Source organism: Plecotus auritus (assembly GCF_963455305.1).
Source record: "Plecotus auritus genome assembly, chromosome: 2".
NCBI classification, from domain to species: domain Eukaryota; kingdom Metazoa; phylum Chordata; class Mammalia; order Chiroptera; family Vespertilionidae; genus Plecotus; species Plecotus auritus.
In genome coordinates, this window is record NC_137771.1 from 170,197,880 (window position 1) to 170,220,883 (window position 23,004).

General features: G+C 50.4%; 1 protein-coding gene across 3 annotated transcripts in view; it reads right to left on the minus strand.

Moving 5' to 3' along the window:
- Positions 1-23,004, minus strand: part of ADCY5 (adenylate cyclase 5) — a 150,204-nt gene that overhangs the window by 58,259 nt on the left and 68,941 nt on the right. For all 3 annotated transcript variants that reach the window (XM_080658294.1, XM_080658293.1, XM_080658292.1), the window contains exon 2: positions 4,368-4,517. In XM_080658294.1, coding sequence (XP_080514420.1) covers positions 4,368-4,517 — 150 coding nt within the window. The remainder of the gene's footprint in view (positions 1-4,367; positions 4,518-23,004) is intronic.

The following is a 23,004-nucleotide window of genomic DNA, read 5'->3' on the forward strand; positions in this document are numbered from 1 at the left end:
ATGAGGTGAGGAGGGGGCTCCATATTCACACAGGAGACAGTGGCCCAGGAGAGAGGGAAGGCACATTGAGAAACAAGTTAAAACCTGTTCAGGAGGTAGGAGAGAAGCAGGGAGGGGGCCAGAGCCACACTGTGGGCGAGGAGGGTCATGGAGCCTGTGTAGGGCCTGGATCTTGCACCTGATCTGGTTTCTCCTCCAGGCCTGCCCGCTCCGAGAGGTTCAGCTGCTCCCTGGCGGCCGGCCTCCGCCTGCTCTCTCCACAGCCCACAGCCCACAGCCCACTGCCCACTGCCCACGTCAGGCTCGCTCTTGGAATTCTCCCATCGGGAGCCTTTCAGCCTCCACCCTCCTCGTCCTGCTGTCCTTCACTGGCTTCCCCACCCCTAGCATGGTCCTGAGACTCTTCTGGCCCCTCCCCCGCCCCCTGGCCCCAGGTGAAAATTACCAACACCAGCTCACTCCTGCTCTCTGGGGGTGAGGCTTCCACCAGCACCTCTGTGGGCCCCTCTCACCCCCTATCTCCCATCCAAGGCTCCAGAGCCTCCAGCTGCCCACCAATGTCTGGGCACTTGACCCCATGCCCTAGAGGGCAGTGGTCGGCAAACTCATTAGTCAACAGAGCGGCAAACCGCGGCCCTAGACCACACTCGCCTTCCCTGGTTTTCGTCCCCCAGTGCCTCCTCTTTTCAAGTCCCCTGCCTTGCCCATGACACCACCATTCTCCTGATCCCCAAAGGTCAAGACTTTGCCCATGTAACTGCTCTTACTTCTCAGAACTCATAGACTGACCAGGTCCTGCTGGTTTGGACACAAGCTCCTGGACTTGTTCTGTCTGTTCTGCATCCGCCTCCACCATCCACATGCAGTTCTCACCCGACGGTAGGATTCTGGCCACGCCGCCGCCTGCCAGACAGCCGCTCCTCAGCCCTGCGCCCTGCCTGTGCGGCCATCTCTCCAGGACACGGCCCTTCTCATGTCACTCTCCTGCTCCAAACGGCAAAGCTCCCCTGGGCTCCACCAGCCACATCAAGTGTGGATTCTTCTGGACCCACTGAGCCCAATCCTATTTCCCACTCCACCCACCCCCTTGCCTGCCCCTGACACGCTCCCACCCACCCAGACCTGGCTGCCATCCTTCTCCCTCGAAGCACCTCTACCCACCCCAGCCTTGGCCTCTAGCAGGCCCGGGCCTCCCTCAGGTCGGCCTCTAACAGGCCCGGGCCTCCTTCAGGTCGGCCTCTAGCAGGTCCCGGCCTCCTTCAGGTCGGCCTCTAGCAGGTCCGGACCTCCTTCAGGTCGGCCTCTAGCAGGTCCCGGCCTCCTTCAGGTCGGCCTCTAGCAGGCCCGGGCCTCCTTCAGGTCGGCCTCTAGCAGGTCCCGGCCTCCTTCAGGTCGGCCTCTAACAGGCCCGGGCCTCCTTCAGGTCGGCCTCTAACAGGCCCGGGCCTCCTTCAGGTCGGCCTCTAGCAGGCCCGGCCTCCTTCAGGTTGGCCTCTAACAGGCCCGGGCCTCCTTCAGGTCGGCCTCTAGCAGGCCCGGCCTCCTTCAGGTCGGCCTCTAACAGGCCCGGGCCTCCTTCAGGTCGGCCTCTAGCAGGCCCGGGCCTCCCTCAGGTCGGCCTCTAGCAGGCCCGGGCCTCCTTCAGGTCGGCCTCTAGCAGGTCCGGGCCTCCTTCAGGTCGGCCTCTAGCAGGTCCCGGCCTCCTTCAGGTCGGCCTCTAGCAGGCCCGGGCCTCCTTCAGGTCGGCCTCTAGCAGGTCCCGGCCTCCTTCAGGTCGGCCTCTAGCAGGCCCGGGCCTCCTTCAGGTCGGCCTCTAGCAGGTCCCGGCCTCCTTCAGGTCGGCCTCTAACAGGCCCGGGCCTCCTTCAGGTCGGCCTCTAGCAGGTCCCGGCCTCCTTCAGGTCGGCCTCTAGCAGGCCCAGGCCTCCTTCAGGTCGGCCTCTAGCAGGCCCGGGCCTCCTTCAGGTCGGCCTCTAGCAGGTCCCGGCCTCCTTCAGGTCGGCCTCTAGCAGGCCCGGGCCTCCTTCAGGTCGGCCTCTAGCAGGTCCCGGCCTCCTTCAGGTCGGCCTCTAGCAGGTCCCGGCCTCCTTCAGGTCGGCCTCTAGCAGGTCCCGGCCTCCTTCAGGTCGGCCTCTAGCAGGTCCCGGCCTCCTTCAGGTCGGCCTCTAGCAGGTCCCGGCCTCCTTCAGGTCGGCCTCTAGCAGGTCCCGGCCTCCTTCAGGTCGGCCTCTAGCAGGTCCCGGCCTCCTTCAGGTCGGCCTCTAGCAGGTCCCGGCCTCCTTCAGGTCGGCCTCTAGCAGGTCCCGGCCTCCTTCAGGTCGGCCTCTAGCAGGCCCGGGCCTCCTTCAGGTCGGCCTCTAGCAGGTCCGGGCCTCCTTCAGGTCGGCCTCTAGCAGGCCCGGGCCTCCTTCAGGTCGGCCTCTAGCAGGCTTGGGCCTCTTTCAGGTCTGGCCTGGGTGACAGGTGGCCTCCGTCCACACTGGGTGCTCTGTCTCCAAGCTTGCCACCTTTGATTTATCCTCCACTGTAAGCCAGCGAGTGATCTTCCTAAAACACACCTGACCTTATAGCTGGCCCAAATAAAACCCTCCTGTGCCGCTTGCAGGATCAGCCCACGCCCCAGCCAGGCCTCGAGGTCTCCAGGATCTGGCTCCTGTCTCCCCTCCACCCCATGCTCCCCTCCCAGCACCCCCTGAACTGAAATCTGCACTCTGCTCCAGAGAGAGGAAACCAAGCTTCTGGTGGCTTTTGCACACAGCCCCTCAGGGAGAAAGACCATCCTCACACACAGGCTCACTGCCTCCCCAGGAGGGGGTCCTGGCTCAGGCTGTCAGCATCCCCTCCTCACCTGGGCCTTCCTTAGAGCCCTGATCACTCTGCATTTCAATGACCTACAAACGTGTCTCCTTCAGTGTGAGCAATGAGACGCCTCCCTGGGATGGAGCTGTGTCCTGTTCCCCCCCACCGCCCCCAGCCAAACACTGGAGAACTGGTGAGGGATGCTGCTCCCTGTGGTTGGCCTGGTCTCTCCAGGCGTCCGTGAGCATGGCCACTGAAGGCCATCTCGCATTTACCGAACTCTCCGAGAACAGTCACTGGTGATGGGAACACAAACTGAAGGATGATTCTGTGAAAATATCGGATGGCTGGGAGAACGTGTGCTACAAATCGTGTAGTCATCAACTCTGCTGATGACTTCCTCAGAAGCTGAGGTCAAGAGGAGTGGGCAGAAGGCGGCCGGGGAATTATGCCAAGTCCCCTGGTCATGCAGCACCTGGGAGAGTCACCCTTTCTGTAGCAGGCGAGACCGAGAGCTGCGGGGATCTGCTGGGAGGCCTGTCCCCACGCAGCGCACCACACCTCCCCGCCCCGTAGCTTGGCTGGAACATGGTGTTGCAAACCTATTTTCTCCCCCAGGTCCCTATGGAGTTGCTGGAATGCCCGGCCTGGCCAGGGCCAGAGCAAGTAAATGACGTGAGCTGTAAAGTGCAGATTTTCCTGGAGAAGGGCAGGTGCAGGAGTGAGAGGGACAGTTCCTAACGTGGAAGGGGAAGGACGGTGGCCTGCTCCAGGAGAGGTGCTAGGCCAGGAACTAGGGTGAGAGAGGGGCATTTTGAAGCATGTAAGGGCTTGGGAGAGAGTGGGGTGCAGAGGTGAGGTAAGCTTGTCAAGGAGACAGTGGGACCTCTCAGGGACACCGCCAGGCCCAAATTTCCTTCAAGAGGCAGGACCAGGAGCCCCACCGGGCCAGGAAATACATGGAGCAAGCCAGGTCTCCCACTAGACAGCAGGAGCTGGGACTTGGCGAGATGAGACGCAGGCTGGAGGGAAGCTACACAGGTGGTGACTGAGGAGGGGGCGGGGCTGCGGAGACACTGCGGAGCTTTATCCCCTTGCTCAGCTGTCTGGATGTCACCAGCCAGTATCCCTGTAACTCCCCTAGGATACAGCCAGACAGTCAGAGACTCCCTCCCGTTGCGGTAAAACTGCTGTGCCGGCCAGGGAGTGCTGACACTCTCACAATCCACCTCATCAGCCTCTGGAGAAGCTTCGGGGCGGGGGGGGGGGGGGGGGGGGGGGGGGGGGGGGGCCTCCCTGCTGCCAGACCTGGGCTGCCCGGCTCATTTGCAAAACCCCAGGGGGGTATTGAAGAGGCAGTGGGCCAGCACTGGGAAAGAGCCCTTCCTCCAGTCTCTCCTAGAGCATTCCCACAGAGCCAGGAATGTGGGCGCCCTCCAGGAGAAACATTCCCGGGCTGGGCCCCCACCCAGGGAGGTGGGGCTGGGCAGCTGTTGGAGCACAGCTGGTGGGGAGGTCAGTCTTGAGTCTGCTCCCTGCCAGCTGTGCAAAGGCAGGCACTCACTCACCTGCTGCTGGTTCTCCCGCTGAGAGTGGAGTCGCGCCTGGATGCACTCCCGGGTCTCCTGGAAGGCCTGTCTCTGGGAGACCTCGGCCGGGTAGTGGGTGCAGACGCCCACGATGTTGGTGCAGGAGAAAATGAGGACATTGGAGACAAGCTGCAGAGGGAGAGATGAGGAGGGACACCATGCTCAGGCCTGGAGCCGACACCAGTCATTGAGCCCCAACCCTGACCCTTCCAGCCCTAGAGCACGAGGCTCCCAGGCCCCATCTTAGCAAACACACACCTAGCTGCCAGCAGACAAATGCCAAGAAAGCTGGGAGCAGCCAGGCATCGTCGGTCAGGCTCTCTGATGTCCTCAGAGCCCAGAGCCTGGCTGGCCTGTGATGGAGTGTGGCCCTAGGGACACCGAGTCACTGAATGAGCACACTAAACGTGTCCATAGTACCAAAGGTGGAAAGGTTAGGTGCCCTGGGGATTCTGTGACTGACTGGGTGTGTGCTGGGGGTGGCAGGCACCTGCAAGGAAGGCCCCATGAAGGTGGCGGGGTTTCAGTTTTGGGAAGTGTGATAGTGTCCAGCATGAACAAAGGGCTGCCCTTTTGCAGAGAAGCCCTAGCTTATTCCTCCCCAGGGATCAGCGGCATTGAAACAAGTGCTCACGCTCACCATGAGCTCCCAGCACTGTGCTAATGAGAGAAGGAAAAGGTCCCTGGCGATCAGTGCCCACAGGGGGTCTCGTCTCCTCTCCCTAGGCTTCCATTCTTTCTCTGCACCAGCACCAAGGCCCCCGGCACCCCAACACCCCAGCTGGCAAGCACCCACCATCACCCCTCCCCCCGCCCCTCACCGATGCCCTTCTCTGTGCTGACTGGGATGTGCATGTGGAAAAATACCACTGCCCCTCGGGTCACAGAGACAAGGCTGGAATTCTTTTGAAAAGATTATTGACTGAAAAGCTACGGGGAAACAAAACACAAAAGCAAGTTGACATAGTACATTTTAGATGCCGACAAAGGTGCTGTTCAGCCAAGATTTATTTTGGCAGGTTCAGCTCCTGCAATATCTGGGTAAGCTATCCTGGTCCTGCCCTCTCCTCAGGCCACGCAGGCCACACAGATGCTCAGACTTCTAGGCCTCCGACAATTTAATGTCAGACTCAACTGCAGAAGGGCAGCCCAGGCCAGCCCTGCACCTTCCACTGTGGCTCCTGTGACTTCAGGAGTCCTGCCTCGGTCCCTAGTCCTCTTGTCCATTTCGATCTCAAAAGACTTCCCCTGGGCACCAGCCGCCTGGCAGTGACCCAGCAGACCGCCCCCCACACTCTTCTCCCAGCGGCCTCTTGGTCTCTAGGACAGAGGTCCTGCTTTGACTCAGGGCTGTGTTGTGCCTGAAGGCTTTCTCCACCCCAGCTCTGAGGTGGTCCAGACCATGAGGGGTCCTCAGCCAGCCCAGGCCTGGAGGCCGTGTGGACTCCACGCTGGATGCGGTCCCATCTCTCGGTCCATGAACAGGAAGGGACTGTCTCCTTCCCATTTCAAAGTCTTGCTCTCTCCTCGGCTGCACAATAAATTCTGGTTTTCTAGCCAAAGGATACCTCCCAGGTACCGTCAAGGAAGGGGCAAACTCAGATTACCAACTCTACCAACTCTGCTGATGACTCACAGCCCGCACAACCCACCCCAACCCCCATCCACCCCAGAATCCTATCATTATCATTTTATGTAAACACTAGAGGTCCAGCGAATGAAATTCATGCGTGGGTATGGTCCCTAGGCCTGGCCTGCGATCAGGGCCATCTTCCTCAGCTGCCCACAGCTGGCCCTGGCCCCTGCCGCAACCCACCCCCAGTTTCCTGTTCGCCATCGGGTGATCAGTGCCTGATGACCAGGGGAAGGGACCAAGAGGTCAGCTCTTCCCACCCGCTCGCTGGCCCTGCCCCCTCAGCAGGTGGCCATCAGGCGATAGGAGACTGCTGGCCAGGGGAAGGGACCAAGAGGGGGTCAGTGTGCCTCATAGTGACTGGTCCAGCGGTCATTCTGGCCATTCTGCCGTTAGGGTCAATTTGCATATTACCCTTTTATTAGATAGGATGTGGCAGAAAACCCAGTCTATTCATCACAGGAAAGAAGACACCTGCTCTACAGAAGCTGACAATCTAAATGAGGAGATAAGTAGTCAAGACTGGGAATGAAGGACTGGCAATAGGAAGCAAAAACGGACTCACACCAGAGCAGGATGGTCAAGAGGGAATGCGGGGTACTGAGAGACCTATGGGCAGGCCTGGGGCACACTGGGCCTGGGTTAGAGATATGTTTGGGGAGGCTGACACGCATGGGGAAGGGCCTCCCTGGAGAGGGTACCCAGGAAGAACCCCTCAGACCAGGGAGGAGATGGTCTAGGAAAGAGGCCATGTCTGCAGTATTAACCCATGCCTCTGGAAGTCACCGGGGACCACTGAGGGAGGGTTAAGAGAAAATGAGATGAGGAGGTGAAGGCTGAAGGTACAGGTGGCAGGGAATTCCAAAGAATGCTCTAGTTAGGAGACAACTTTTGAAAGGAGAGAGGAAGGTGCCAGATGACAAAAACAGGAGTGAGATATAATAGGGAAAAGCTAAAAGCATTTCCCTTAAAATCAGGAACAAGACAGGGAGGTCCACTTTCACCACTCTTACTCAACATAGTACTGGAATCAGCCATAGCACTCAGGAAAGAAGAAATAAAAGGCATCCAAACTGGCAAGGAAGAACTGACACTGTCATTATTTGCAGATGACATGATACTGTATATAGAGAACCCTGAAGATTCCACCAAAAATCTAATAGGACTGATAAATGAATTCAGTAAAGTAGCAGGATACAGAATAAATATTCAGAAATTGGTTGCATTTTTATACACCAATAATGAGCTAACAAAAAGAAAAACTAAGAAAACAATCCCATTTACAATTGCATCCTAAAAAAATAAAACTAAAAAATCTGGGAATAAATTTAACCAAGGAGGTAAAAGCCCTGTACTTGAGAAATTATAAGTATTGAAGTAAGAAAACGAAACAAATAAATGGCAGCATATATGTGCTCATGGATAGAAGAAAGAAGTAACATCATTAAAAAGCCTATACTACCCCAACGCAATCTGTAGATTCAACACAATTCCTATCAAAATATCAATAGCGTATATCACAGAACCAGAACAAATACTAATCCAAAAATCTATATGAAACCACAGAAGACCCCCCCAGTAGCCACAGCAGTCTTAAGAAAGAAGAACAAAGTTGAAGGTATCTGCTACCTGATAATCAAACTGTACTACAAAGCTATAGCAATCAAAACAGCATGGCACTGGCATAAAAACAGATATACAGACCAATGGCACAGAATAGAGAGCCCAGAAATAAACCCACACCTATATGGTCAATTAATGTTTGACAAAGGCGGCAAGACATATAGGGTGGGGAAAAGCAGGTTTACAGCTATGACTATGCAAAACACAGTCCTATTCTTGTATTATTATTTATTAATTATTGTATTATTTTTCCATATGGACAATTGTAAACCTACTTTTCCCCCAGCATGTACAATGGGGTAAAGACAGTCTTATCAATAAGTGGTGTTGGGTAAATTGGACAGATACATGTGGGGAAAAAAAATGAAACTAGACCACCATCTTACATCGTAACAAGATATACAAGAATAAACTCAAAATGGATTAAAGGCTTAAATGTAAAACTTGAAAGCATAAAACTCCTAGAAGAAAACACAGGTAGTAAAATCTCTGACATTTCTCTTAGCAATATTTTTTCTGATAGTTCAAAAGAATATATGCACCCTTATGTTCATTGCAGTGTTATTTACAATAACTAAGACTGGAAGCTTCCCAAGTGTCCATCAACAGGTGAGTGGATAAAAAAGCTGTGATGCATGTATACAATGGATACTACTCAACCATAAAAATAGAAGAAAATCTTACCTTTTGTGACAGTATGAATGGAGAGCATTATGCTAAGTGAAATAAGCCAGTGAGAGGAAGACAAATCCATATGATTTCACTTATGTGTGGAATCCAATGAACAATATAAATGAACAAACAGAAACAGACTCATAGATATAAGGAACAGACTGATGGTTGCCAGAGAGGAGGAGGTTTGGGGGACTGGGTAAAAAAGGTGAAGGGATTGAGAAGTACATATTGGTAGTTACAAGATAGTCATGGGAATGTAAAGTACAGCATGGGGAATATAGTCAATAATACTGTAATAACTATGAATGGTGCCCAGGGGATACTGGAAATATTGGGGGGAACATTCTGTCTAGCCACATGCTATACACCTGAAACTAATACAAAATAATGTTGAATGCAAGCTCTAATTGAAAAACTTAAAAAAATTTAAAAAGAAAGTAAAAAGACAACCAATAGAATTGAATTATCTGCAAATCATATATCACACCTTTATTTTTGACAATAAAGGCAACTAAATGGAGAAAGGATAATCTTTTCAATATATGGTGCCAGAACAATTGGATATCCATATGATCAACTCAAGTCTCACAAAATCTTCAAAAATTTCCTGCTAATGGTTCATAGGCCTAAATGTTAAACCTGAAACTATTAAACTTCCTGAAGAAAATATAAGACTTTGGGTTAGGAAAATATATATATATATATATATATCAGCAAAATCATGATCCATAAAAGGGGAGAAACTGATAAATTAGACTTCATCAAAATGAAGAACATTTGCCTTCAAAAGTCACTGTTAAGATAATGAAAAGATGAGCCACAGATTGGAGAAATTACTTCTAAAGCATACACTTGATTTAAAAAAAAAAAAAAAGATTTGTGCCTAGACTTCATAAAGGACTCCCAAAAGTCAACAATAAGAAAACAAACAACCCACTTCTTAAAAGAGCAAAAGATTTGAGTAGACAATTCACCAAAGAAGATAGAAGGATGACAAATAAGCACATCGGAAGATGCTCAAAATCATTAGCTATTAGGGAAATACAAAAACAATGAGATACCACTAAACACCATTAGAAAGGCTAAAATAAAATAAAATTTACAAATTAAAAGAAAAGAAAAAAGAACTGCTAATAGAACTCTCACACCTTGCTAGAAGGAATGAAAAATGGTCCAGCTTCTTTGGAAAACTGTGTTGATTTCTCATAAAGTTGAACATACACTCGCTTTATGACCAGCAACCTCACACCTAGGTATTTGCCAAAATGAAAAGTGATGTTCACACAAAAACCTGTGCAGGCATGTGTATAAAATGGAACATCTAGTAATAACACACAACCATGATTTTTAACTGGTGTGCAGCAAGAATTTTTTTAAGTGTCTATCATACCTGTTTGTTTGTTTTTTAATTGATTTCAGAATGGAAGGGAGAGGGAGAGAGAGATAGAAACATCAATGATGAGAGAGAATCACTGATCGGCGGCTTCCTTCACGCCCCCTACTAGGGATTGAGCCCACAACCCAGGCATGTGCCCTGACCTGGTTCATGGGTTGATGCTGAACCACTGAGCCACTCTGGCTGGGTGCTGCAAGAATTTTTAAAACATGCAATACCTGACTATTTAGTCAGGGGCATTGACCTTTTTTCCCTTAGATTGTCAAATAAAAAAACGACAACAGCCAACACAATAGCCATACAGTATGAATGAATCAAAATTATACTTATTTTTTTGTCAGATCGGCAAAAATATATATATATATGTTTTGGTGTGCCACAGAATTTTAGTAATTGGTTTATGTGTGCCGTGAGATGAGAAAGGTTGAAAACTGCTGACATATATCATGGACGAGTCTCAAATGCACTCTGCTGAGTGAAAGAAACCCTGCTCAGAAGGCTCCATACCGTATGACTCCATTCACTTTGCATTCTGGAAAAGGCAAAACTGCAGACTGAAAACAGATCAGTCACTGGCAGGGGGAGAGGATGACTACAGGGGCAGCTGGAGCAAGTCTTTCTGGGCAATGAAACTGTTTCATATCTTGGTTGTATTGGTGGTTGCACATCTTTATGCCTTTGTCAAACACACAGAACTGTACACCAGAGAGGGTGAATTCTACTGTATGTAAATTATACTTTAATAATTTAAAAAACAAAAACAGGAGTAAGATTCAGGGAGGACTAAGAGAGAGAATGTGAGGAATCAGCCAGACAGAGAAAGGGCAGTCTTCCCTCTCTCTAAGGTCAGAAAGAGGGGCCAGAGTCTATTTTGAGACATGACCCCCAAGGTAATTATCAACTGGCCACTGCAGCATCTTGTGGCACTAATCCTCCAGGCCTCTCCTGCTGTAATCTGACTCCTCCTACAGCCGGAAGGCCAACAGCAACAGACAGTGAGAAACCAGGTAAAATGATGCGCTGTAACCCAAGAGGGGTCCAAATGGCTTTGCTCAGCTTAGTATGTTTGCCTCAGTGTTCCTCTCTCTCATGCACTCAGCACAAAACGGGCTGAGCAAGGAGAGGGGAAAACGGGATGAGCAAGGAGAGGGGTCTTGGCCAGGACGTTGGGAAGGGTGATTTCAGCAAATTGGACCTGAGAGTGGAAAAGAGATTAAGATGTCAAACACACACACACACACACACACACACACACACACACACACACACACACCTCCCACCAAAAGAGCAGGAGTCTGTGCATGGAATCCTAAGAGATGCTAAGACCCCTGCGCAGATAACTAATGCTGTGAATGGGGAGGAGGCATCAGGGACATCTGATTGAGCTCTGCTTACAGCCTTCTAGAGGGCATTTGTAGCTTAAAAATGATCTCACGCCTTGGGCACAGGGTCCAAAATCTGACCAGTTCTCTTCCCCACTAAAATCAATGACCAATTACTGACCCCCTTCATATGCCCCATGAGGCAGACACAGTAAAACTATAAACCCTGTCCTGGGTAAAAGACTTAATTAGTAAATCATCACAGGGATCATTCACAACAGCAGGTGGAAAGGCCTCATTAAGGGTTCGCTGGCTTTCCCTGTGCCAACCCCACGGGACATATCTAATCACATGGAACATGTGTGAGAAGAAGAGATACCTACATTATCCTACGTGGGGTAACGGGAGACCTGACGACACAGAAACCTCAGCTCTGGGAGTCAGCAGCCTCAGCATCTGCTTTTAACACAAGCCCTGCAGATGGTTTGGGTCCAGGTGGTCCTAGGACCACGCCAGGAGCAACCCCACTAGAGGAGGACGTTTGGAATTCTAGTCTCTGAGTGGAAACCCAGGGGAGATGCCGATGAATATTTACCACTCGGGTTGGCATTTCTAAACTCCCAGCACTTCAGAAACCCAATCTCTGGCTGCCTGCAGGCTGCAGGTTTGATTTGGCCACCAGAGAAGTCACAGTGCTCGGTTTCTGCAGTGTCTCCTCCACAAAGGCTGAAACCAACCCCAGCAGCCTGCCTCTGGCACTGCCGTCATTGCTGCCTCTTCTCTCTGAGTTTTCAGGGGGCTCCACCGGCCCTCTGCCACAGGCTTGCTACTTGCTGGTCCTGAGAAAGGGGCAAGGCAACCTGGACTGAGGAAGAAGCAAGCAGGTCTGGAACAGAAAGAAATGAGTTGGGGCAGACACTCCTGCAAGTGGCTATTTTTCATGGCTTCTGCTCTGGGACATGCCAGCTGCCCTTGCAGTGTGGTTCACAGGTGTGTCTGGTGGTGGTGGTGCCCAGGAGGTAGGGAATCAGAATCCCCCAGAGAGCTAGAGTTAGTGATAGGGGGACAAGATGTTCCGTTACATTTGAATTTCAGATAAACAAAGACTAATTTTATTTATTTTTTTTTTTTTAGTGTATGTCCCATGCGATATTGGGGCATACTTACATATGCTAGATAATTATTTGTTGTTAATCTGAAATTCAAATTTAACTAGGCAACCGTATTTTCACTGGCATCCCTACCTTTTCAAACCTGGCCGCCCAGGCGCTGACAACCCCTCCTGTTGGCAGGGCCCCAGCACACTAAGGGTGAACCAGCTCCCACTGCTCCCTTCTCCCTCTTCCACTCTCCGTGCTCCTGCACAGACAGGCTCCAGCGCTTCCTCTTCACTTCAGAGTTGAAGTCACCTCAGGTGAGTGCAAGCCAAAGCTAGGATCTGATCTTCCAAGCCCACCCACCTGGCCACAGGGCTGGACCAGCTCCCCACTCCTCTGAGTATTAGGAAGGGAGGGGACCCCAGCCCTAATGGCAGGCACAGCCCCTTCTGGTCTAATCCTTTTTCTGTTTACAAACACAAAACTAGCAACCAAATGAGACCCAAATAAAAGGAGCTGACGACCTGTCAAGAGTCCTTCCGCCTGGCCCAGATTCGTCTTCTCTACACAGTGGTGGTGGAGACCTCGGTGGAATCCCATTAAGATAAAAAAGAAAATAGATCAAGGAAGGATCATCTTAAATTACATCCTCTTAGAAGGCATGCTGGCACAGTGTCTCACATGATGTACCATGCTCAATTAGGTACAAAATGGCTTTTAAAAATATTACATAGTTTTAACTTAAAAAAAAATCATAGTGACATCTCTTTAAAATTTTCCCTGGACAAAGAATGAAGACTGCTGTATGCTTTTTTGGTGATCAAGGCCGTATTATCTCTCCGCGGGGGCTTCTGAGATGAGGTCCTGTTTCGCGGAGATGGCTGGTCTAACTCCACGGCTCCAGGCCAACAGGACTGGGCTGCTGCTCTCTTCATTCCTACCAGGTCCTGCCCCGATGGCAACCCTCCTCTCCATTCCAGCTGGGATCTAGCTGCTCGTGGCTTATCCACCTTTCCGGCTCCAGGATCCTCTATGTTCGTTACCTTCTGTCAGAGATCCTCGTATCCTTTTACATCCTAACACTCTCCTGCTCAAAAGCCCGCCATGACTCCCTACGACCAGTAAGATAAAGCCCAAACTCCTGTGCTAGCATCAAGCTCTACAGTTCTCATCATGGGCCACATTCCTTTTCCCATCTCCTGCCCCAACTATACAGGCTACTCCCTGCCTCTGGAAAACACCAATCCACAATAGGATTCTACAAGTGTGATGTGTATTTAATACACTTTTGCTGTTACTAAAATCAGAGCATGAAATATTAGCAAATTAATAAATAGCACCTGCTTAGTACATTTTTAGGAAAGACAAAATAGACTAACGTGAAGAAAGACAAGTGTCCAGGAAGGGTTGGGTACAGCAGCTCACAGTCTTCAAACACTTCCACATGTAACATTTCACTGCATTCTCCTCGAACGCTCGGAAGTAAGTTGGGTGGTTTCACCCTCTTTTGTTGATGAGGAAATTGAGGCTCCAGGTAAAGAGCCCCATCCAGGGGTACATAGCAAGACAGTGGCAGAACTGAATCTCAGATTCTCATTCTGAGTTCAGAGCTGGTCCTACCCTACTGCACAAAGTTATTTATCCCAACTTAATTTAGGTCCACTTTTGTTTTATGCTATTTATTATTTATTTATTTTAAATTTTTATTGATTTCAGAGAGGGAGAGAGATAGAAACGATGAGAGAGGACCATCCATCGGCTGCCTCCTGCACATCCCCTCCTGGGGACTGAACCTGCAACCTGGGCATGTGCCCCAACCAGAAATCGAACCATGACCTCCTGGTCTATAGGTTGATGCTCAATCACTGAGCACACCGGCGGGGCTGTTTTATTCTACTTAGTAAGGAAACACTCAGCTTTCACCCTCAACCGAGGTGCCCCAGGCCTTCTTCAGAGATCCTGGTCACATAAAACGCTGCTGATTAGGGGCCCAGGCCCAGCCACTGACTCACACACCCTCTCCCCTAGGGACTCACTGCAGAGGTGAGAAAGGCCCACCACCAGTCTCTCGAGGACACGCCGTACTCCCATAGAGCTTCCCTTAATTATTTTTTAAAATTGAGATGTAATTCATATACCATAAAATTCACTCTTAATGACTCAGTAGTTTTTAGCATATCCTCAAGGTTATGTAACCTTCACCATTATCTAATTCTAGAACATTTTCAACATCCCAAAAAGAAACTCCACAACCATTAATCACCAATCACTTTCCACCTCCACCCCAACCCCCAGCTCCTGTCAACCACTAATTTCCTTTCTGTCTGGATGGATTTGCCTGTTCTGTCCATTTCATATTAGTGGAATCATATAATACTTTCAAGGTTCATCTCTGTTGTAGCATATGTCAGTACTTTATTCCTTTTCATGGCCAAATAATATTCCACAGCATGGATATACCTCATTTTGTGTATCCATTCATCCGTTATGGTCATTTAGGTTGTGTCTACTTTTTGGCTCTTGTGAATACTGTTACCATAGCACTGATACATATTTTCAATTCTCTTGGGTATATACCTAGGAGTAAAATTGCTAGACATTAAGGACTGAATGTGTCCCCTTCCCCCCATTCATATGTTAAAATGCTAACCTCCAATGTAATGATATTAGGAGGTGGGGCTTTGGAGAGGTGACTGGGTCATGAGGGTGGAGCCCTCAGGAATGGGATTAGCACCCTTATAAAAGACCCCACAGAGCTCTCTAACTCTCCTCCTGCCAAGTGAAGACACGTGAGAAGATGGCCCTATAATCCAGAAAATGGGCCCGCACCAGACACAGAGCCTGTGAGAACCCTGAGTTTGGCCTTTACAGAACTGTGAGAGATAAATGTTTAAGCTGCCCAGCCTATAGTATTATGTTATAGCAGCCTGAAGGGTCTAAGACCCTGGAGCATACGGGAGCTCTATCTTAGACATTTTGAAGAACTACCGAACTATTTCCCAAGTGGCTGCACCAACTTATACTCCAAGCAGCCATGTAGGAGGGTTCTCATTCTCCACATCATCCCCAACACCTGTTTTTGTCTGTCTTTTTATTACAGCCATCCTACTGGGAGTGAAGTGGTATCTCATTGTTGTTTTGACTCCCTTACATTTTAAAGCAAATAGTGATAACAACATGTGAGACCGTTTAATCCGAAACTCGAACAGCTATGCCTTCAGAGAGAAGTGACCACAATGTGCACTTTATCGTTGTCATCGTGGTTACTTATTCTCATGTGTACGCTCCCATGAGAGAAACAAAAGCTTTCACATAATGGTACTTACTTGAACAGAGTCTCCTCTTAACTCATGCGGCAAACACTGATTGAGAGCCCAGTGTAGACCACTGTGGTGGGGACCAGGAAACCCCAACCCTGAAGCATTTTATAATTTAACAAGAAATAAGTGAAATTTTAAAGAAATAAATAATGTAGATGAATAAGCTTTTCAAAGAAGTAAAACTAAAAACAACTTACAAACATGTGATATGAAAAAATGTGAAACCTCACTAGTAAGCAATGAAATACAAATGAAAACAATATTTTGCCTATTAAACTAGCAAAGCTTTTTTTCGTGATGATAATAATGTTGGCAAGAATGCAACAGAAGAGTCACCTCCCGCACCATCCGTGGGGGTGTGAGTTGGCACAACCCTTCTGGAAAGCAATTTAGCAACACATATAAACAGCTGGAACATGGTCATCCTCTTGGACCCGGGAGGTCAGCCCCTCCCAGGACTCGGCTACAGAAACTCAGTGCACTGGGCAGGGCTTTCTAGCCAAGGATGATTAGAAAAGTTTAAAATGAGGAACAGCCAAATGTTAACTGGAGGACAGCTGAACAAATTATGGGGCTTCAACACCCTGAAATATGTTGAGGCCTTTAAAATGTTTTATTTGAAGAAGGTTTGATATCATGAGAAATTTTTCAAAATATAATGTCAAGTGGAAGAAAAAGAGAATATGGAATTGCATATTCAGCATGATCCCAATCTACATATTTACATAAAATAGGTAGCCGTGTGTGTGTGTGTGTGTGTGTGTGTGTGTGTGTGTGTGTGTAAAATCAGAGGCAGAATTCTCTAAGTGGTGAGCTTTTAAGTATTTACTTTTTTCTCTAGATTATTGAATACTTTTCAACTCTTCTATCATACGTATTACTCTCAAAAGAGAAAAATGATACATTTGTGTTAAAAAAATATATATGCTCTTACTCTGAGCATGGCAGACTGAAGGAACTTCTTATCTCACAGAAGAGATAAGATGAGAATTCAAATGCCTACGAAACCAGGCGGAATAAATCAAATGAGAAAAGTAGTCAAACCAGAAAGGAAGTCATGTCTGGGCAGCGGGGACTAGAAAGGCTTCAAGGAGAAGTGCCTGGAGGAGGACCTGCAGCGTGGGCGTGGGCACTGCCGGGCTGCCTGCCTTACAGTGGCGGGCACTGAGGCAGCAGAAAGAACAGGAATAAAGGGGTGGAGGGAGGAGAGTGCAAGGCTGCCGGTGGGAATCAGGAAGTCAACGCCACTGGAACAGAGCAAGCCGGGGAACTGGCCGGAGGTGAGGTGGGGTACACGACTGGATCGTGCAGAACAGGCGTGTCAAGGAAAGGGGCTGGCACATGACCCAGGAGGCATTAAAATCTCTTGGAGACTACATTTCCCAGAATAAAAAGTGTATTAATTTTTCAATTTATAAACTATGCATCCATTAGAGAAAATTTCAAAATCATAAGGGGGAAAAAATCAATGTACCACCCAAAGACAACCAGTGTTAAAGGGTTTATTCCTCTTTTTTTCCCCCCCATTTCTTTTTCTCTCTCTTTCTTTTAATCTCCTGGAGGGTGTTTGTTTTTGCTTTCATGGAGCTGTGGTTTTGCTGTTTATGTAACGTGGTAGCCCACTTTGTTCACTTAACATTACACTGTAGGTATGCTCCCCTGTTATCGCGACTCCCAATGCCGCATGCTTTCAACGAGGAAATGTGAGCAGAGCTGCACGTCGGAAGATTAATGTGACAAGCCGGGAAGGAGACAGAGGTAGAGAGACAGAAGGAGAGCTGGGGAAATGCCCCCATGAGAAGGATCAGGGCCTGAGGAAGGCTGGGGGCCCTGCAAAGGGGAGGGGAGCAGTGCTGGGGATGGCGCAGAGGGCATCTGAGGGAGGGAGTCTCGGCGGGAGGGAAGGGCTTTGGTTCTTAATCCAGGCAGGGAGCCCAGGGAGGGGCTGGCTTTGGGGTGAGTGGAATGAGTAAGGCACATGGTGTCATAAAAGCTAAATGAGCCCTAGCCAGTTTGACTCAGTGGATAGAGCAGGGGTGGGCAAACTTTTTGACTCGAGGGCCACAATGGGTTCTTAAACTGGACCGGAGGGCCAGAACAAAAGCATGGATGGAGTGTTTGTGTGAACTAATATAAATTCAAAGTAAAGGAGCGGAGGGGAGAGCAAGAGAACCGGATAGAACAGCCGGATCCGGACCGCGGGCCGTAGTTTGCCCAAGGCTGGGATAGAGCGTCAGCCTGCGGACTGAAGGGTCCTGGGTTCAATTCTGGTCAAGGGCATGTACCTCGGTTACAGTCTCGATCCCTAGCCTTGGTTGAGACCCCTGAGGGAGGCAACCAATTGATGTGTCTCTCACATCGATGTTTCTCTCCCTCTGTCTCTCCCCTTCCCTTCTACTCTCCAAAAATCAACGGAAAAATATCCTTGGGTGAGGATTAACAACAACAAAAAAAGCTAAATGAAAGGGAGAGATTCAAGGAAGATCTGGAGAGCCAACAGTCAGGTGCTGTGGAAGAGGCTGAAAAGATACACATGAATTAAAGAGTGTCAGGGGCCCCACAGATGGCCTTGGAGAAAGACTAAGTAGAAGAGGAGTCGAACTGCAAGGGGCTCAGTCATACACAGCAGTGAGGGGGGCCGTGAGTGGAGGTGCCTCTCCAGATGCTTGGGAGCAACCATGGTTACCGCTTGAATGGACACAGCATAGAGTGGAGGGAAAGGCGGGCAAACTTCATTTATCCAAAGGCAGAGGGAGGGGAGGACTAGCAGGGAAAGGAGAACAGGACTCCAGGGAACTGCAGGACAGTGCGTCCTGTCCTCGGGGCAGCCCCCAGCCGCGCGTGGCTGTGGGCAATGGAAATGTGGCTGGTCTGAACTGAGACAAGCTGTGAGTGTAAAATGCACACCAGAGTGTGAAGTGGTGTTTTATATTAATTGCATGCCGAAATGACATTCTGCCTATTCTGGGTGAAAGAAAATATATTGTTAACATTGTTTTTGTGTTCATTTTTGGTGCTGGAAAAGTTAAAATGATGTAGGTGGCTCTTACTGTGATTCCATTGCTGTTGGACAGCACAGCTATACAACTAAGGGAGGCAAGGCAGAAGGCCAGTGGACAAGCGGCAGACCACAGGCTGACCTGCAGAATACCAAAGTGGTGCTTTGGAAAACTCGACAACTGATGAATTGACCTAGAGCCCCACCTTGGGGCCACAGAGATACTGGCCTCCCTCGTGGACCCCAGAGAGTCATTTCCCAAAGGCTCAGGTTCATCAGCTGCGGCGCAGAGCCCCCTGGGGATGGTACAACCCACAGCAGCGCTCCCTCTGGCTTTTGGAAGCGTGAAATGTGGAGGCAGAAATGCGACAGGAGTGTTTGGGGGCTGAGCCTGAACCCCAAGGGAAGAGATGTTTTTGGATGGGAGCTCGGGGGATTTAGGGAAAGTGTATGAATTTCACAACAGGGATAAGGGACAGACCACGAGGAATAAATGACTGTCTGGTGACAGCACAGGACAGGGAAAGCAAGGACTGGGACTTAGGAGGCTGCGTTCTCATCTTGGATTTGGAAAAGAAAAATGGCAGTAGGTTCTAGGCAAGTCACTTTTCCTCTGTGGACCTCAGCCTCCTCATCCATAAAACCAGAAAGGCACAAGGTGATAGCCAAGGTCTCTGCTACCTGGGGCAGTCCCTGGAGTGGCCACATCCTGGGTCTTTGGCTGCTCAGGCAGGACAAGAGTCCTGAGCATACCACTAGGAATAGAGGTACCACTTAGAGAATTTTACGAGAAACCTCTGATTTCAAATATTCTGTCCCCTGTTCTCCTGAAATGCAATGGAATGCTGAACCTAGCAACATATAAACTGTACCTTTAAGACTGCCGGTCACACCTGGAAGTCATACAAAAGTCTTCCGTCTGACCCACACAGATCCGTGGGGAATCCCAGAGGAAGCCGGAGTCCTCCAGGATCTCTGCCAGAAACACCCCCACTCAGCCATCCCCCAAGATGTAGGAATCACACGGACAAAGCAGAGTGGAAATGCTGATACAGTCCCACACAAACCAAGGACACCAGTGGGGGTAGAGGGGACGGGGTGACAGAGAGGCTGGCTCGGCGAGAGGACTTGGAAAGGCTTTCTAGGGAAGCGGGATGGTGACTGGCCCACCCGGGAACTGCTTCTCAGGCAGTTCTCTGGCCTCTGGGGTAAGGGAGAGTTTGCTTTGTGGCCTGGCAAGAAGTTCTGTGGGCTGCAAGTTTATTTATAATCTGAGTGCAAATGAAGTTTCTCTCCTCCAAAAAATCTCATCTTGGAGAACAATTATCCAGCCCCCTCCTCGCTCAGTTCCCCCACCCTCAGCTTCTTCCTCCCCCTTCCAGGAACGGCAGACAGGCTTTCATTGTTCTAGGTGAGCAGTGGTGACAGCTGAGGATGATGTGGGCTGTGTAGGTGGAGGGAAGGGGCTGACAAAATGCTGGAATCGGATTCAGGGGGAGGGAAAAGCACCCCCAACCTCCCCCCCAGCCCCCCACACCCCCGTCAAACACTGAGTTCTGGTTCCCCCTACACAGGTGAAATGCGGCTTTCCTCCTGCCTGCCCCACCCATTACCCTTCACCCACCCCCGCCTCCACCCTCCCGAGTCCTCACCTCCAGGCCCATGTTAGGTCTGCTGAATTTGGAAGGCAAAAAGAAACTTGAAAGAGAAAGTGTAACTGCCACGAAGCCGCTTACCTAACCTGGACTTTAGGGGCTGTGTCTATTTGTGTGGCGGGAGGACCCGGCACCCTGGGGCTCGGGACCAGGCCGATTCTGGGACTCCAGAGGTTGCCTGGAGAGAGAGGCAGGTGGAAAGAGGAGCTGTGCTGGGAGTCAGGAACTCTGGCGCTCACCTTATGACTCTGGACTCATCACATAACCTCAATGGCCTGATCTCTGGAATGGAGCTCAGGACACCTGCTAATAAGACACAGATGCAGACACAATCCAGGTGTAGAGCAATCAGGTTGGGGCTGGCAATGTCATAATCGGCTTGGAGGGGTGGGAACGAGATGAAAGCCCCAGGGACTGGCCATGCCTCCTTTGCTCACTATTCCGTCCTCCTCCTCTGGGACAGGGGCAGATACGCAGCAGCACCAATCAATGCTGCATAAATGAATAAGTGGATGAAAAGGGAGTTGAGGGATGCAGGGCGCTTTCCAGGCCTTGACTATCCCAGCTCACATCAGAAGTCAGTCCCAGACCCCTAGCAACCTTTGCCTCTGACGCTGAGCATCAAGCGAAGGTGGGAGAGGGGGTTGCAGGACACCCATCCACAGGAATGCCAAGGTCTGCATCAGAATTAAACAAAACACATATGGAACCAAGAAAGATGGACAAATGAATGTACAACAAACTTGCCACGGCCACCAGGGCCTTGCAGATGGTTTCATTCAGAGATGAGCCATGAGACAAGTCCATGTGTCTCTGTGAGTGGGGTGCACAGCTCTGTTGGGCTGGGAACTGGGAGGCCTGGGTACTTGGTGAGTTGCTTACTGGCTGGCTGACCTGGAGCACATCACTAGGAAATCCCAGATGTGTGAGGAAAAAGGAGATAGGTGCAAATGAGGCTCCTGGAGAGGCTAAGTGAAGAGCAAAGGACCTGGAGTATAGCAGGGCCAGCCCTTCTCCTCAGAGGCTGGGCCACCTGGCTAGTCCTCTGGGTCCCCTGTGAAATGGAAGGATGTGCCCCCACGGCTCTCAGCTGCCTCTCAAGGGCCCTGCCCTCTGGGACTCTGGGAGATTTCTCTATGATGTGACTCAGCCTCGCAGAGGGAAAATCTAGAGTTGGCCCCAGTCTACTCACTCCCGCTGTCCTGCTAACAAAGGAAGACAGGGTGACCAGGGCTGGCACCAAGGCCAAAGGCCCAACTCTTGGGGTTCGAGGAGTTAGAGTTGAGTTTTCCCCAGGGCCAGTGGAGACATGGCCTAGGTGCCTAGGAGCGAGCCATTCAACTCCACCATGACTGGGGCAAGTCTATCAAAACACCCAGTGGGAAGCAGGTTGCAATGTGCATTTGCAGCCTGACCCTCCCTGCACACTGCTACCCCCAGAAACACAGTCTCACTTGAGGTCCAGCTGGTGGACTGTGCAGACTCCCATGCCACCACCTCTTACCACATGCCTTTAGAGGAGATCATTGAGATGAACCTTTTTATTTAAAACATTTCTAAAGGCTGCGGCAGAGACTGCTAGTTGTCCACCTAAATTCATTCTCCCCTTCTTCCAAAACAACGCACAGTATAGCAGGGCACATGGCCCCCCACAGGGAGTGTTTCCCAGCCAACCTTGCTGCTAGGTGCAGTCATGTGATGTGCTCAGGCCAAAGGGGTGTGAATGAAGCAGATGTGTGCACTGTCCACGTCTCCTCCCTTTGCATCCTCAGACAAGCCCCTTGCCCTACCTGGACCAGCACCTTTTTTCACTTTCTTCTGGGCTGGAATATGGATAGGCCCAAACTCAGCTTTGACTATACCGATGAGGATAATTTCCTTGTTGGGGGAGGGCGGAACCCCAGGAAACTGAAGCCAGGTCACTTTGGGACTATTACCTGAGAGAGGAATAAACTCTCATCTTTGTAAAGCCACTGTACTTCGGTGCCTCTTTGTCACGCGGCTCAGCCTGTACCCTAACTAATATACCTGCCAATGGCGGATGTTTCTAGATCTGAGCCTCCTGTGGCAGCCAAATCCATCTTCCTACTCCTTTCCCACCACTTGCTCCAGTGCAGAAGGGAGAAGGCACAGCACGCAGCGCGCACTTGAGGAGGGAAGGAAGGCAGGATGGGTCTGGGAGTGTGAAAATGGGAAGACCACTTCAAAACCAGGGACGGTTCCCGAGCCAGTGGTCCTGACAAGAGCTTGGCCTGAGCCCAACACCAGACAAGAGACAGAGCAGACAGAGTGGCTGGGTTCTCAAGGGTGGAAGGAAGCATAGTGGCCGCCCCACAAGCGGGGGAACAGGGGGGTCGGGGGGAGGAGAAGGAGCCTCTGCATGCACTCCAGGAGATGAAGCATGGTGTGGGGGGAAAACATGGGATCCTGGGTCAGAACATGGGATCCATGGGAAGACCTGGGTTTGGGTCCCCGCTCAGTTACTTATTAGATGAGTGGTGTTGACAGGTTTTAGTCAGCCTCAGATTTGTCTCCTATAAAATAGGGTTGATACCATCTACTTCTCAAGGACTGATGATCAGTTAAATAGGGCAATGATATAAAGTGTCACCAAAGCAATTATTCTTCCACCACCTATCTAGGTTCAGATACAGTGAAAGCAAGAAACTGAGAATCCCAACAATCTATCCCCAGTGCCTGAGGGGAGTGGGGAGGACAAGAACACCAGGCGGTATTTGACAAGTGTCCTGTGGCACCAGGAACAGTGCTGGGAGCCTTTCCCAGGGCATCTCCCAGAGAAAGTGACATGTGACCAGACCCATGAGGTTCTGGTTTGGAGCCTCGGGGCACTGTACACAGGCAGCGGGCCCCCTCATGCAGGCCTGGAGGGCCAGGCA